A 13,947-nucleotide genomic window follows, 5' to 3' on the forward strand; every position below is an offset into this window, starting at 1 on the left:
ATAATGCCTGTGGTAGTCTTGAGGTGGTACTTTCCAATACACTATTGAGCATCCCCCCTCACTACCAGTAAGGACTCTGGGAAAGTTAGGTGGGTGGTGATCTCCTCTTTTCCCATCAAGTATATTCCTTTATAAGTTGGTTCTCCCATATGTTTGTGTGGAGATTCTTCCACTGATTCAGGAAACGTGTTATTTTGCTTGAATTTATTGTTACATTTTTATTATGGTTGTATTGATTCTTGTGCTCACCATTGCTTTTGTGGGTTTGGGAGGAGTGTTGATTGGAGTGGGGGCTAATGGACTTTTGAATTAATATAGTTGGGGTACCCATACTGGCCAGGTGAGATTTTCATATAAGAGACCAATTTGTGGATCTATGAGATATTGTTGGGGAAGATTAACTGGAACTCACTCAGAAAACCATGCCAACTACTCACCTGACCTGTGACATTAACAGCTAGGTGTACAGAACTCAGTAGAGTCTGTGTCAAACTGCTGTCAACTTGCTGTTTTCCAGGAAATATCTTCCCATTGAGTCAAGTTATTCGCTCACAGCTCCAGAAATTGATTTTTGTTGTTGTTGTTGTTTTTGATAATTTAAGAATAAATACTATAGACAAACCAACCTTTGGCTAGACTCACAAGGAATAAAAAAGTATTCAGATACATAGGATAGGAAATTAAAGGGGAGAAATTACAACAGGAACCTCAAAAATCCAAGACACAATGAGAGAGTTCTATGAACATCTCTATTCAGTGATGTTGGAAAACCAAGGATAAATTGACAGATTCTTAGAAACATGTAATTTCCCAAAACTGAATAAAGAGGAAATAGACTTAACAGGCCAAACATGATCAAGGGAATTTAAACAGTCATGAAGAATCTCCCTCAAACAAGGGAGGTTACCCCCTGGTCCAGATGGGGTAACTGGTGAGTTCTTTTCAATCTTCAGAGAGACTTTCTGGCATTAATACTCAGGCTTTTCCAAAATATTGAAGAAACAGGAATTCTTCCTATTGACTTATACAAATCCAATGTTAACCTGATACCCAAAGAAGACAGAGAAATGTTTTAAAGTGAAATCTTCGGAGTCACAAATAAACCTCCGGAAAGGAAGAGAGCAGTAGGCTGCAGAGATGCCACCAGACTCTGCTCCAGATGGTCTCCTCTGGGGCCAACCAGGAAGGTTGAGGAAGTACCATCACCTGCCCCAAAAGAGCCTGGCAGCTCACCAGCCCCCAAAGCCCTCCAAAGCCTCCAGAACTCAATTACCACCATGCTCATGGCCAATCTCCACAGGCTTGGTTGTACCTCGTCCATAAGCGAATCTGCTGAAAAACCCAGATATTCAGGACTTGTGACTGAAATCTTCAGACTCACATGGAGTTGGGAATGGGTGACCTTCCTCCACCTCCCTAAATTTCCAGTAGCCTGGAAGTCAGGCCCACAAACTGCCTCTGGAGCCTTTTAAACTCATTAATAGCCATGGTCCAGAGATTCAGAAATAAACCTTGGAAGATGAAGACAGCAACATGCCACAAAGATGCTTCCAGACCCCAGTCACCATCCAGTTAAAAATTTAATTCTAGCTGTATCACACTATTTAAAATCTTAGAATTCCTGGAAATCTAGAGTATGGACATCTCATACTCTATACAAAGGCTTAATGGCTCCAGGGTGATAGAACAATTTTCACATGCTTTCCCCTAAGGAAACTTTTTTGGATCATGTTTAAAAAATAAAATTGTTTGTTTACTCATAACAAGCAATACAAAATAGATTACTATGTTCTGCTTTAAGGGCAGGGCTTAGGGATTAGGGTGGAATAATTCAAAATATGGTGGTGGGAAGATGTAATAGTGATGAGATTGGTGTTGGAATATTGAATAGTCAATTATTGTGAAGAGCTTTATAAAATAAAAAATTAAAAACAAAAATAAATTTAAAAACTGAGCTAAAAAGAGAGAGAAATCTGCAGATCAATGCTCTTAATAAACATCAATGTCAGCATTCTCTCCACAAAATCTTACCAAGTTGAATCCAATAGCACATAAAAAAATCATATACCATGGTCAAATGGATAAATCTATTCCAGTGATGCAAGGATGGTTCAATATGCAGAAATCAATACATATACACATCAGTAAAAGAAAAGATAAAAATCTAATAAAATTCAGTAAAAATATTATCATATTAATGAATAAAGAGAAAGCTTTTGACAAGATCCAACATCAATTTATATAAAACCAACAAACAAAATAGGAAGGAAAGATTTTTTCTCGAGTTGTGAAGATTATGTATGATAAACATAGATAAAATATTATTCTTAATAGTTAAAAACTGAAAACAGTCCCTCTGAAATCAGGTACAAGGTAAGAATGTCCACTGTCTCCACTCTTATTCAACATTGTATTAGAAGTCTTACCAATAGCAGTCAAGCAAGAAAAGGAAGCCATAGGGGTCAAAATTGGAAAAGAAGTTGGATCATCTCTATTTGCAGATGAAATGATGCTATACATAGAATATCCAAAGAATCCAAAGAAAAACAAAACTTCCTAGAAAAAATAAACCAATACAACAAAGTGGCCAGCTACAAAGTGAAACACAAAAATCAATTTTATTATTAAATACAAATAATGAATCTAAGGATAAATAATTGAAAGAATCTATCCCTTTCAATATAGTATTCAAGAATTTCAAGTGCCTGGGAATCAATTTATGAAAAGAGGTGGGAAATCTATATTATCAAATCTTCAAAACACTTAAGGACTGATAGACAAAGACCTTAGAAAATGGAAAATTATTCCTTAGCCTTGGACTGGAAGAATCATTACTGTCAAAATGAACTTACCTAAACTACTATATAGATGCAATACAATACCTATCCAAATTCAGACATTCTTCAAGGACTTAGAAGATTCCATAAGAAAGTTTGTATAGAATCATACAAAACTCCGAAGAGCCAAAATCATATTGAAAAGTAGGAAACTGGAAGGTATCGCATTATCTTTCACCCATACTATCAAAGCAAAGTGACAAAAGCGGCATGCTATTGGAATAAGTCTAAATTCTGACAGTGGGTAAGAATCAAATACTCAAGGATAACCCTTCACATATATAGTTATCTGGTGTTTGGCAAAGGCGCTGAAAGCATGAAATAGAGTACAGACAGCCTCTTCAACAAATTGATAACAAGTGGTGTTATCACATGTAAAAACTTAATCACAACATCTGAAAAATTAAAGCTGGACCTATATCTCACACCTTATATGAAAGTCAACTCAAAGTGAAACAAGACCCGAGATCAGACCTAGATTAATAAAGTGCATTAAAGAAAATATAGGCAGAATGCTCCTACATCTGGACCTTAAAGCTTTCATCAGTGTTATAGTGCCATTAAGATAGATGACAGAATAAAAAGTAAATAAAAATAAATAAAAAATAAACAAAGAGGACTATATTAAATTAAAGAGTTTCTGCATGGCAAAATAAACTCGGGCCAACGATGAAAGATAGTTAACTGAATGGGAGAAATATTTGTGGTCAAAAAATCAGATAAAGGTTTTATAGTCAGGATATATAAAGTACTAACAAATAACAGCAATAAAATACCCCAAAATCCTAACAAAAATGGGGAAAAGAAAAAGAACAGGGAATTGTCCAAGGAACACAAATAGCCAACAGGAATATGAAAAACTGCTCACCATTACTTATTAGAAGTAAGTCCAAAATGTGACAGCAGTAAGATACCATATCACATCAATTAGAATGAGACATATCCAAAATAATAGGAGAAATCTGTGTTGGCAGGGATGTGGGAAAAAGGAACTCTCACCCACTGCTCTTGGTAATGTTTTCAGGTTCAACCCTTACAGAAAACAGTATGGAGAATTCTCAGTAAACTTAAAATTGAGCTACTATCCAATTCAGTAATTCTTCTTCAGGGCACAAAAACATTCATTCAAAAAGATGTGTGCACACCATTATTCATTGCAGCACTCAGTACAATAGCTAAGCTTTAGAATCAACCTACATGTTCAACAACAGTTAAATGGATGAGGAAGATGTGGTATATACACAAAAGGGAATTTTATACAGCTGTAAAGAATAATGAATTCGTGAAATTTACTGCAACATGAATGTAACGGGAAGATATCATGTTAAATGAAGTGAGACAGAAGAATAGAGGACGACAACACTTACATGCAGTAGAGTAGTTGAATAAAGAAATCTAATGTATTAAGAGGGTAGAATGACAAGATCACCCTTGTTCCCAGATAACATGGAGAAAGAAAGAAGTAGCGTGAAGGGGAAGGGGAGAAAAGATAAATGAAATGCAACGGGGCTAGAGGTCAAGGGGATTCAGGTATATCAGTGGTGTTAGGAACGGTAGAGCTAAATATACAAATCATGGAGTCAACAACACTGAAATCACAAGGACCAAACTTTAATGGCCAAAGGTCAAAGATGTTTGTTAATATGGCAGCCTTGCACTGAGGAGTGAGGATGGAAGTGGTGATGTAACACTGTATGTCAAAACCCCAACTATGAATAACTTAGTGACACATGCTGCTTTAAGAAAATTTGGGGGAAAAAGCGAGAAACATATGAATCATGGTAACTCCATAGTAAGAGGGAAATGGGAAAATGGCTGTGGATATTTGTGTATTTTTATTTTAGTAGTAGGTCAATAGACATGTGCTATGCATTTAATAAATATTTATTAAATTATAAGGAAATATGCACTGTAGCACTGTAGCATTGTTGTCTCGTTCTTCATTGATTTGCTCAAGCGGGCACCAGTAACATCTCCATTGTGAGACTTGTTATTACTGTTTTTGGCATATGGGGAGCTTGCCAGGCTCTGCCGTGGGGTCGGGATAGTCTTGGTAGCTTGCTGGGCTCTCCAAGAGGGACGGAGGAATCAAGCCCGGGTCAGCCGCGTGCAAGGCAAATGCCCTACCCACTGTGCTATCACAATATATTGTATTTCCATGTTGTAAAACTTAAAAATAGTATGAAAATACAAAAACATATTGTATTTTTATGTTGTAAAAATTTAAAATAGTGAGAACACAATGACATATTTCTTAAAATTTTGGAAGAAAAAAAAACTCAAGCAAAAATAAACAAAACAGATAGAGATATCTTGCCCTGTTGTTGCCATTATTTGAAAAGTTGCTAGTTAAAGTTTCCTGGCTAGATTAAGAAAAACACTAAGTCCTTAGCAAAACAAGGAATTTTAGACAAATCCTAATTCTCTGCAACCATTTATTTCTCATCAATGTATCATAACATATGTTAGTGTCTTTCTGACTAAAATCGATTTCTCTATGAAGGTAAGAATATGTGAAGGTCTTTCAAAGAATATCTGTGGTTAGCCCAGGCATTGGAAAGGCTTCAGTTCTTAAAGGAATTCTTTGTTGCATAACAATACCCAGAAGATGAGAAAATGTATTTGGAGATTTGGTGACCCTTCCTCTATGTCTGCATCTTTTATCAGTTGATTTTTGGAGGTGTACCTAAGAAATACTGTGGTGCATGTACCTGTAAGGTCATCAGTGGGCCAGGATCCCAGCTGACATGCCTTGCAGGTGTACTCGTCAAAGACGTACTCGTTCTCTTTACAGGGGGTACAGGTCCAACAGCAGCTCACCTCTCCCTTCCGGATCACCTAAGAAAATCATTTTTAATGTTGGTTAATTTTTGCATAGATTAATATTCATCAATATTTTATAAATATTTTGTTTTTTCAAAGCAGAAAGTGCTTTTACAGAAGTTCTTTAAAATGCCCTCAGAAGAATTTTCCTTGGACTTTATCCAGAAATCCAAAACCGCTTAACATCTCTTAATTGTCAGCAATGTGAAATGGTTCCTTTTTAGCAGGTCTGACTTGGGGGGAAACTCCAAATAATAACAGTGAGTTTTTTGTTAAAATATTGAAGGTAATCAAAGTAGCAGCCATTTCTCTAGACTGTGAACTAAGCAACAGCCCCACGCCAGCCGAGAAGAGGAAATATCCCTCTTTCCCGGTTGTTTCTCATTTTCGGGGAGAAATGCGGTGTGGCGTCCACCACACTATGAGGCGCAGGAAGGGGTATGAGAAAAATAAAAAGGAAAAGGAAAAAGAAAAAAAGAGAGTTCTCTACTTGGAGCAGTGGGGCTACATATCTCTTCATTCTAAGCAGTGGAAAACTGGGCCTGGAGCGATAGCACAGCGGGTAGGCGTTTGCCTTGCACGCAGCCGACCCAGGTTCGATCCCCGGCATCCCATATTGTCCCTCAAGCACTGCCAGGAGCAATTCCTGAGTGCAAAGCCAGGAGTAACCCCTGAGCATCGCTGGGTGTGACCCCCCCCCAAAAAAAAAAAACAGTGGAAAACTAATTATCAAATGCTTCCTTGGTAGTAGGGCTGTCTTTCTTGGGGGGAAACTCCAACAACAATAGTGAGTTTTGTGTTGAAATATGGAATGTAATCAAGGTAAAGAGAAAATGAAGTGAAATTCATCAGTTATGCAGTTGGGGGTGGGGGGCGGGGGAGGGAGGTATACTGGGGTTTTTGGTGGTGGAATATGGGCACTGGTGAAGGGATGGGTGTTTGAATATTGTATAACTGAGACATAAGCCTGAGAACTTTGTAACTTTCCACATGGTGATTCAATAAAAATAAATAAATTTAAAAAATCATGTGAGATCTAAAAAAAATGTCTTCAGAGTTAGTAAATCTAAGTGGCCAATCCAACACTATAAAATTGGTTTGGTGATAGGGGCAAGAATTTTATGAAATGAATTATTTGGATAATTAACCTTTTTTACCTATATTTAAATGTCTGTCTGCCCATATGTAAGTTAGAGAACTTATAGTTATATTTGTGCATATAACTGAAACTTCTCTGAAATCTGTGCATCTCTATAAAAAAATGTTTTTTTTCCTCTGGAATTTTTCCTCTGGAAAGTGTTCTTTCCTCTACAGGTTGAATAATAGGTTGTTAAAGGTGCTAACTACTAATTACTAACTATTGTAGCATAAAGGTAGCCACAAAAATACATAAACAAATAGGTATGGCTATATTTTAGTAAAACAATAGAACAATAAAACTGTAAAATATAGAAACTTAAATTAGACCTGTAGACTGCAGTTTTTCAACTCTCACCATATATTGTAACAAAACTTACATAAATTTTTAAATATTAGGGCATTCAGCAAGTAGCAATAAATTTATTCGTATGTCTTTATTTCTTTGGGTGTTGTGCTCACTGAGTCTTCAGAATTCCGCTTAGGCTACCTCACAACTTACAGTAAAGTATTTTATCTTCAATCTTATTCATCAACATACAAACACCTCAAATGTGCACTAAAATGTAGAAGTGATGATCATGAAAAGGAAAAAGTCATCTGCCTCAAGCTGTCTGAAACATGCTGTAGTATTACAGTGTGTACTTGAGAAAGAAGTTATTTTGATACCATTTCCCAGTAACAAAGCATCCCAATAGCTATCCTTTTGATTTTCACTATTATCCATTTTTTTGCCTTTGAAAAATAAAGTATATTTGTCTCTTACTTTTCAGAGTAATTCAGCCTAAAATTATCTTTTCATTGCTCTCAAACTAATAGATCTCCCTCTCCTTGTCTACTTTCCACAACACTTATCATTACTCAATTACAACTCTATTCACTATGGCAAGGTCTGTTTCCAGTCCTCGGTGAAGGGCCAACTCAACCCCTGAGTATTTCCTTCAATCTTTGTCTTGCACTGGCCAGCCTTGTGCCCGACTGTGATCTTAGCCACCAGCTGTTGTTCCTGCTGACCCCTGCATTTCCTGCCTTCGGTTTGCTTTCAGATACGTGGTCTCCAGTGTCTTGTTTAATGCACATTTATTTACGTCAATGCTTTGACGTTCCATAGTCTTTTTTGTTAACACATTCAACTTTTCCATAAGTTAATTATTAGCATTTATTCAGCCTTGTTTCTCATCAATCCAATGTCTGGTACTTTATTCAAAAGGTATTTTTTATATAATATTATTAGCTCATTTATTTTTTAATGATCTTATCACTATTACAAGATGCTGGTGATCATGACATTTTGCCACATTTAGATAAATCTTTTAGAATTAAATAATGCCATACATAATTTTGGCCCATTGATATCAACTGTTATATTAGGAAGTGTTTACCAGATATCTGCTAAAATTAGCTAGATATCAATGTGATTTCTACTCTATCTGTAATGCTTACTTCAGAAAAGCATGCCTAAAGGCTTACATGAGTAAACAGTGAGGCAGAAATGACTCATTAATTGGTTCAGACATTGCAACTACTAAGACAATTGCATTAAAATTTATATGAAATGAATGAGAGAAAAACCCAATATCTAATCATAAACTTATAATATAACATATAAACTTATCATGTAAAAGATAACAAATCTAAATAAATAACCATGCTTCTAAATAAATAAATAATGACAACTGTTGAATTTGCAAAACAACTCAAGAAATTTCTATTCCTACCTTTATCTGACCTTTCTCACATGGTTCGCTGCAGACAGATCTGATGATGCTGTTTTTTCTGGACCATACTTCATCATCATCCATTTTTAATTCTCCATTGTCCCAGCTTCCAACATTGATATAATCAAAATAATCTTTTCCCATTTCCTTAAAATTCATTATTTCATACCTTAAGAATAAAAATATATGATCACTTGACTAAGAATATGAATGTTTCACCATAAAATGTAATATATTACATTCCCTACAAAACGTATTTACTATAATTTTAATGACACTGGAATTTTCCATGACAGTTCACTTAGAATAACCTGTCTGCTATTTTACTTTGTCTTCAGAAACCCCCTTTTTTCCCATTTTTAATCTTACACCTGAAATAGAAAATCGTTCCATGTGAGAAAGTGACTTGACCTTAGCAGGATGAAAGGCAGTTTTGAAATAACTTCAAGAGGTTTTAAAGTACACCGTTGGGCTTCTAAAAACAGTAGAAAGGTTTTCATCTGTACTCAAGTAAATTGTTAAATTTTCTTTTTCTAACCAAGTGAGAAATTTTTGTAATCTTCTATCCTTGGAAAAGACCTGATTTAATCTTTCTTACTTTATCCTCTATGCATGGCTAAATTCATGGTATAAAGATGTTTTCAAAAGAGATGTTTGTTTTATTTTAATTTTTGTTTTTGGGACACACCTCAAGATGTTCTGAGCTTATTTCTGGCTCTGAGCATTGGGACTCCTAGCATACTCTGGGACCACACGGGACATCTGGGATTGACCCTATGTCACTGCAGCAAGGCAGATTCCCTACCAGTTGTTTTATCAATTCGGCCCCAAAAGACAGATGTTTAAAATAAGAAATTAGTTTCTGAAGCATCTCATCCTCTGCAAAAGTGCTGGGAACTGAGCGTACCATGGCAGGGAGCTGGGTAGGAGGGAACTGGAAGAGAGCTGGGTAGGAGGGAACACTGGAGACGTGGTGGAGCTTCTGACATTGGGACATTGCATGTCTCAAACACTAACATTAACAGTATAGTAAATCACTGTGACTCAAGTAAAAATATTTTATTCATTTTAATTTTTATTATTTTGGGGCCACAGGCTTGGTGATGTTCAGAGATTATTCCTGTCTCTAAACTCAGAAATTACTCCTGGCAGGCTCAGGGAACCATATGGACTATTAGGGATCAAACCCAGGTCAGCTGTGTCAAGGCTGTCCTACCCACTATGCCCTTGCTCTGCTCCATAGAATATGAAACAGTTTAATGCCGGGAGTTACTAGGACCTTGTAAAATCTTTGCTTTCAGTAGTAGCTATTATTTCTATTTTTGAGCTATTAAGTATTGACGTGTTGAGATATAAAGTGGGAAAAACTAGAGTGCTAATTTGCAGCATTTTTCTTTTATGTAAGAAAATGTCCAGGGGCATTTTTAAAAATAATTTTCTGATCCAAATTTTCATGAGCAGCACTACCAACTGTGTGAGTTCCTATAGGGATGTCAGGTACTTGGTGTTTTCATATGCTTTAGATTACAGTATTTATAGGATTGGCACTAGGAATGTTAGGGGGCATTTCACATGTTCACATGTTCAGCATATCTAGAAAAAAATTCAGCATTCAAGTTTAAGTGTCTAGTATCACACTCAGATAAATGCTTAGTATAGAAATGCTAAGAACATATTTGGCACCAATAACTTGCAGCTACATTGCAAAATATTACTTACCATTCAGAGTTTCACCTCCAGTGATATTTTGTGCTGTTATTACAGCATTTTAAGAAATCTAACTCATTATTTATTTATATTAGCTGTTCATCGTTGCTTTATAGTCATTACCAATTTGGAGTAACTGTCTAAATTACACTTCTAGATCAAAACTACCAGTCTACAAGATACAAAAAAAAGAAGAAGAAGAAAAAGAAGTTTTTAATCTTTCTCCTCTGTCAGTGATCCAATGGTGACTCAGCATGTAATGAGCTGAGGTGTAAGCACACAGAGCACTGAGATAAGAAACTTTCATAAATATGCAGTGGACCACTTCAAATTCATGTGTTCCCAAGACATAAGCAAGTGTCTATGAACATTGTAGGTAGCTACCTACTTAACGAAGACCTGATGGTTTCATTCTTTTCCAGAATAAGCCCCCAACCCATTTCTTCCAGTTTTTAACTGTGACAAGATCTAGCTCAAACTTTTAATTTTGGGCAGGTAATGATACTGCAGCTGTGGAAACTTTTGAGTATGGATAAATTGCAAAATATGCAAGCAGCCAAGGAATAACAACTTCAAGTTAGACTTCAAATGTGCTTTTATTTTTTCATTTATATTGTTTCATATGTATTCAATAGATAAGAGAGGAGTTATTGATTGCTTAAACAGTGAAGAAATAAAAATTACTAACTCTACAATTTAAGGCTCTTATCTCTATATCCAGGCCTTTTGTTTATTTATTTCATACAGGAGAAAAATGAAAAAGTGAAAGGATTCGGTTTTTAAATAATGATCAAAACTCAAGCAAATCTAAGTCTTAATTTTTGTTCAAAGTAATCAACTTGTTCTAATTGAGTTATATATGCTAAATCTCCACTTTGGATTTTTCCTGTCAGATTTTAGTAATTATACCTTACAAGTCAAATAGAGAGATACAATCATTGGTGGTACGACAATGAAAGTGTAACATTAGAAACTCATTGTAGCATGAGAAACCACCATTAATAATCTGGTAAATCATGGAACTTTAATCAATAAAAAATTGTTATATTATATTAAATTTTAATTTAAAATTAAAAATGAAAGTCATGGAAAAGTACCTTAAAATGAGAAATTATGAATAATTGTAAATGTTACTCAATCTTCAGAGCTATAATATATATTTTATTTTCCACCAAAAGTGAGATAAACTGAATGTTTGAAATCTAGTCATACTTAAATTTTAGGCAACTATTAAAAACACATAATGATAATAAGCATGACAATTATATCTGTTTTCTCAGAAGAAAACGAGATTCTCTTTACTGAAGTGGCAGAAGCAATGTTCTCCTAGGAGATTTGCAGCTTTATTTTGAGGGTGGGAACTATAACTGTCAGTCACTAAATAATTATCTCTCTGTCTGTCTTTTCTATATCTCATTTGACCCCTGTCATGCTCGCACACTACACTTACTCATTTCTACAACTTTCTATTCCTGTAATTTCATTCCCATACCTCTATGTCCACATAAATAGTAACTTCGTTAATCCCTTTGATCCTCTTCTCTGCCTCCCAACATTTGTCTTGTTAATTAGCTACAATTTGTAATTAAAACATACTGAATTTTATAAAATGGCTCATACCAGTGCTGGAGAAATTGTACAGAAGGTAATTCATTTCCATTGAATGATTTTGACTTGGGTTCGATCCAGCACCCCTTGAGCCCCACCAGGAGAGATACCTGAATTCAGTCAGGTATAAGGCCAGACCACAGATGGGTATGGATTTATAATCAAAAGCAAATGAATAAATAAATAAATAAATAAATGTCCATATATATTATAGTTCAACATAGATTACTTTTGAATCTAATAGAAACTGAATGAAGGTACGACCCATTTGAACAGAAGCAAGAACTTTCTAAATGGTTATAACCATAACAGAAGAAAATGAGATTCTCTTTATTGAAGTGGCAGTTTCAGCTTTAACTTGCGGGTGAGATTGTGGAGAGTATTAGATTTGCATGGTCCTTACAACTCACTCACCATATATTTCTAATGCCAAGGTGCTTTCAGAAAATGTTTTACTTTTAAATAAGCAAAAATTACTGAATAGATATTGATCCATGCAGGAAAATAAATATGAAAATATAAACCTTTGCACTTAAATTAACGGGAGACCAGTAAAGTTTGTTGATAAATCTCTAAACCTTTAATTCTAATAAAGACTTTTCATTAAATAAATAGAGACATTTAAAGTGCTTCATAAAAAAAATAAAAAGAAATCAATTTTTTCCTCATTTGGTGATTGTGCTTGAATTGCTTCCTGTTCTTGTCCAGTAATTAATGGATGATATCCTTATAAAATACCTTTTTTTCCCCTCTAAAATTCAGTTTTCTCCCGAGAAACCTATGAAGGTTTATTTTTTTAAGGTCCTTCCATGATCAAAACTAAGTATGTAAATCAGCTCACGCTTTCAAACTTCTAGTGCCCTAGCTTTGCTTTTTGTTTGCTGCATCTGTTTTGTTGTTGTTGTTGCTGTTCATTTGATACTCTTTTTATACTTTATATATATATTTTGCTTTTTTGGTCACACCTGGTGATGCACAGGGGTTACTCCTGGCTCATGCACTCAGGAATTATTCCTGGCGGTGCTCAGGGGACCCTATGGGATACTGGGAATTGAACCCGGGTCAGCCATGTGCAAGGCAAATTCCCTACTTGCTGTGCTATTGCTCCAGCCCCTATACATTATCATTTTGAATTAGTTCTTTTTCCCCAGTATTTTTCAGTTGGCTTTTCAACCATTCATCTTATATTAAAGTTTTTACATCTCAAATATTATATGTATCCTTAATTTATCTCTGTCAACTTAAGTTAACGTTATGTGATATTATAAAATACAAAAAATTGTGCAATTTTAAACTCCCTTAATTTACATTATATTTGGAAAATATATATCTCTATATATATTGTTAAAGCTTTTGTTTTATATAGTCAATTATAGGACCAAAGACATAGCTCAGTTGTATGAACCTGAGATAAAGTGCTAGCACCTTATTCTTCCCCCCGCACAAAAACTCCTACTCAATATTGCCCTACAGGCCCAGATACCACCACGCACCACCATGTACAGGCCTGGGCACCCTCAGCCCTGTAGGGCCAGAGCAGCGCCACACCCTGGGCTCACTGTATTGAACCACCAGGTCTGTTTGCCCGAGTAGCACTCAGAGTAGCCCCTTGGGAACTTCCTCTACAACTACAGTCAAGACGGCAGTGAAGCCTTTTGCACATCAGTTCCTGGCTGAATCTTAATATCACGAAGACAAGGAGATTGTACTCTAAAGGGACAGACAGTAAATATTTTAAGCTTTTTAAGATGATCTCTGTTGAGACTATTCAGTGGTGTTTACGCAGTATGAAAACAGCCACAGACAGAATCTAAATAAATAAGCGGCACTTTGTTTCGACAAAATATATTTGCAAAAAGAGACAGCAGATTAAAATTGATCCCAGGCCTTAGTTTGTCCGGCTGTGATCTATACCATTGGGTTAATAGTCAAGGTCCTTATTACTTATCTGTAATTCTGTGATCATAATTCTGTTGGCAATACAACATGACCCGACCTTAATTAACTGGAAAAGAGAGCCTGATCCTCATTGTCATTAAGCTATTTATAGTCTATCTATCATTCTTAGTGTGATATTTTTATGTTTCCTACAGAAATATTAATGCAGTGATGAAGGA

General features: G+C 35.5%; 1 protein-coding gene across 3 annotated transcripts in view; it reads right to left on the reverse strand.

Annotated features, from left to right (window-relative positions):
- Positions 1 to 13,947, reverse strand: part of GRM5 (glutamate metabotropic receptor 5) — a 583,635-nt gene that overhangs the window by 102,323 nt on the left and 467,365 nt on the right. For all 3 annotated transcript variants that reach the window (XM_055123882.1, XM_055123880.1, XM_055123881.1), the window contains 2 exons: positions 8,516 to 8,684; positions 5,549 to 5,675 (listed from right to left, as the gene is read on the reverse strand). In XM_055123882.1, coding sequence (XP_054979857.1) covers positions 5,549 to 5,675; positions 8,516 to 8,684 — 296 coding nt within the window. The remainder of the gene's footprint in view (positions 1 to 5,548; positions 5,676 to 8,515; positions 8,685 to 13,947) is intronic.

Source organism: Sorex araneus, chromosome 1, assembly GCF_027595985.1.
Source record: "Sorex araneus isolate mSorAra2 chromosome 1, mSorAra2.pri, whole genome shotgun sequence".
NCBI classification, from domain to species: Eukaryota; Metazoa; Chordata; class Mammalia; order Eulipotyphla; family Soricidae; genus Sorex; species Sorex araneus.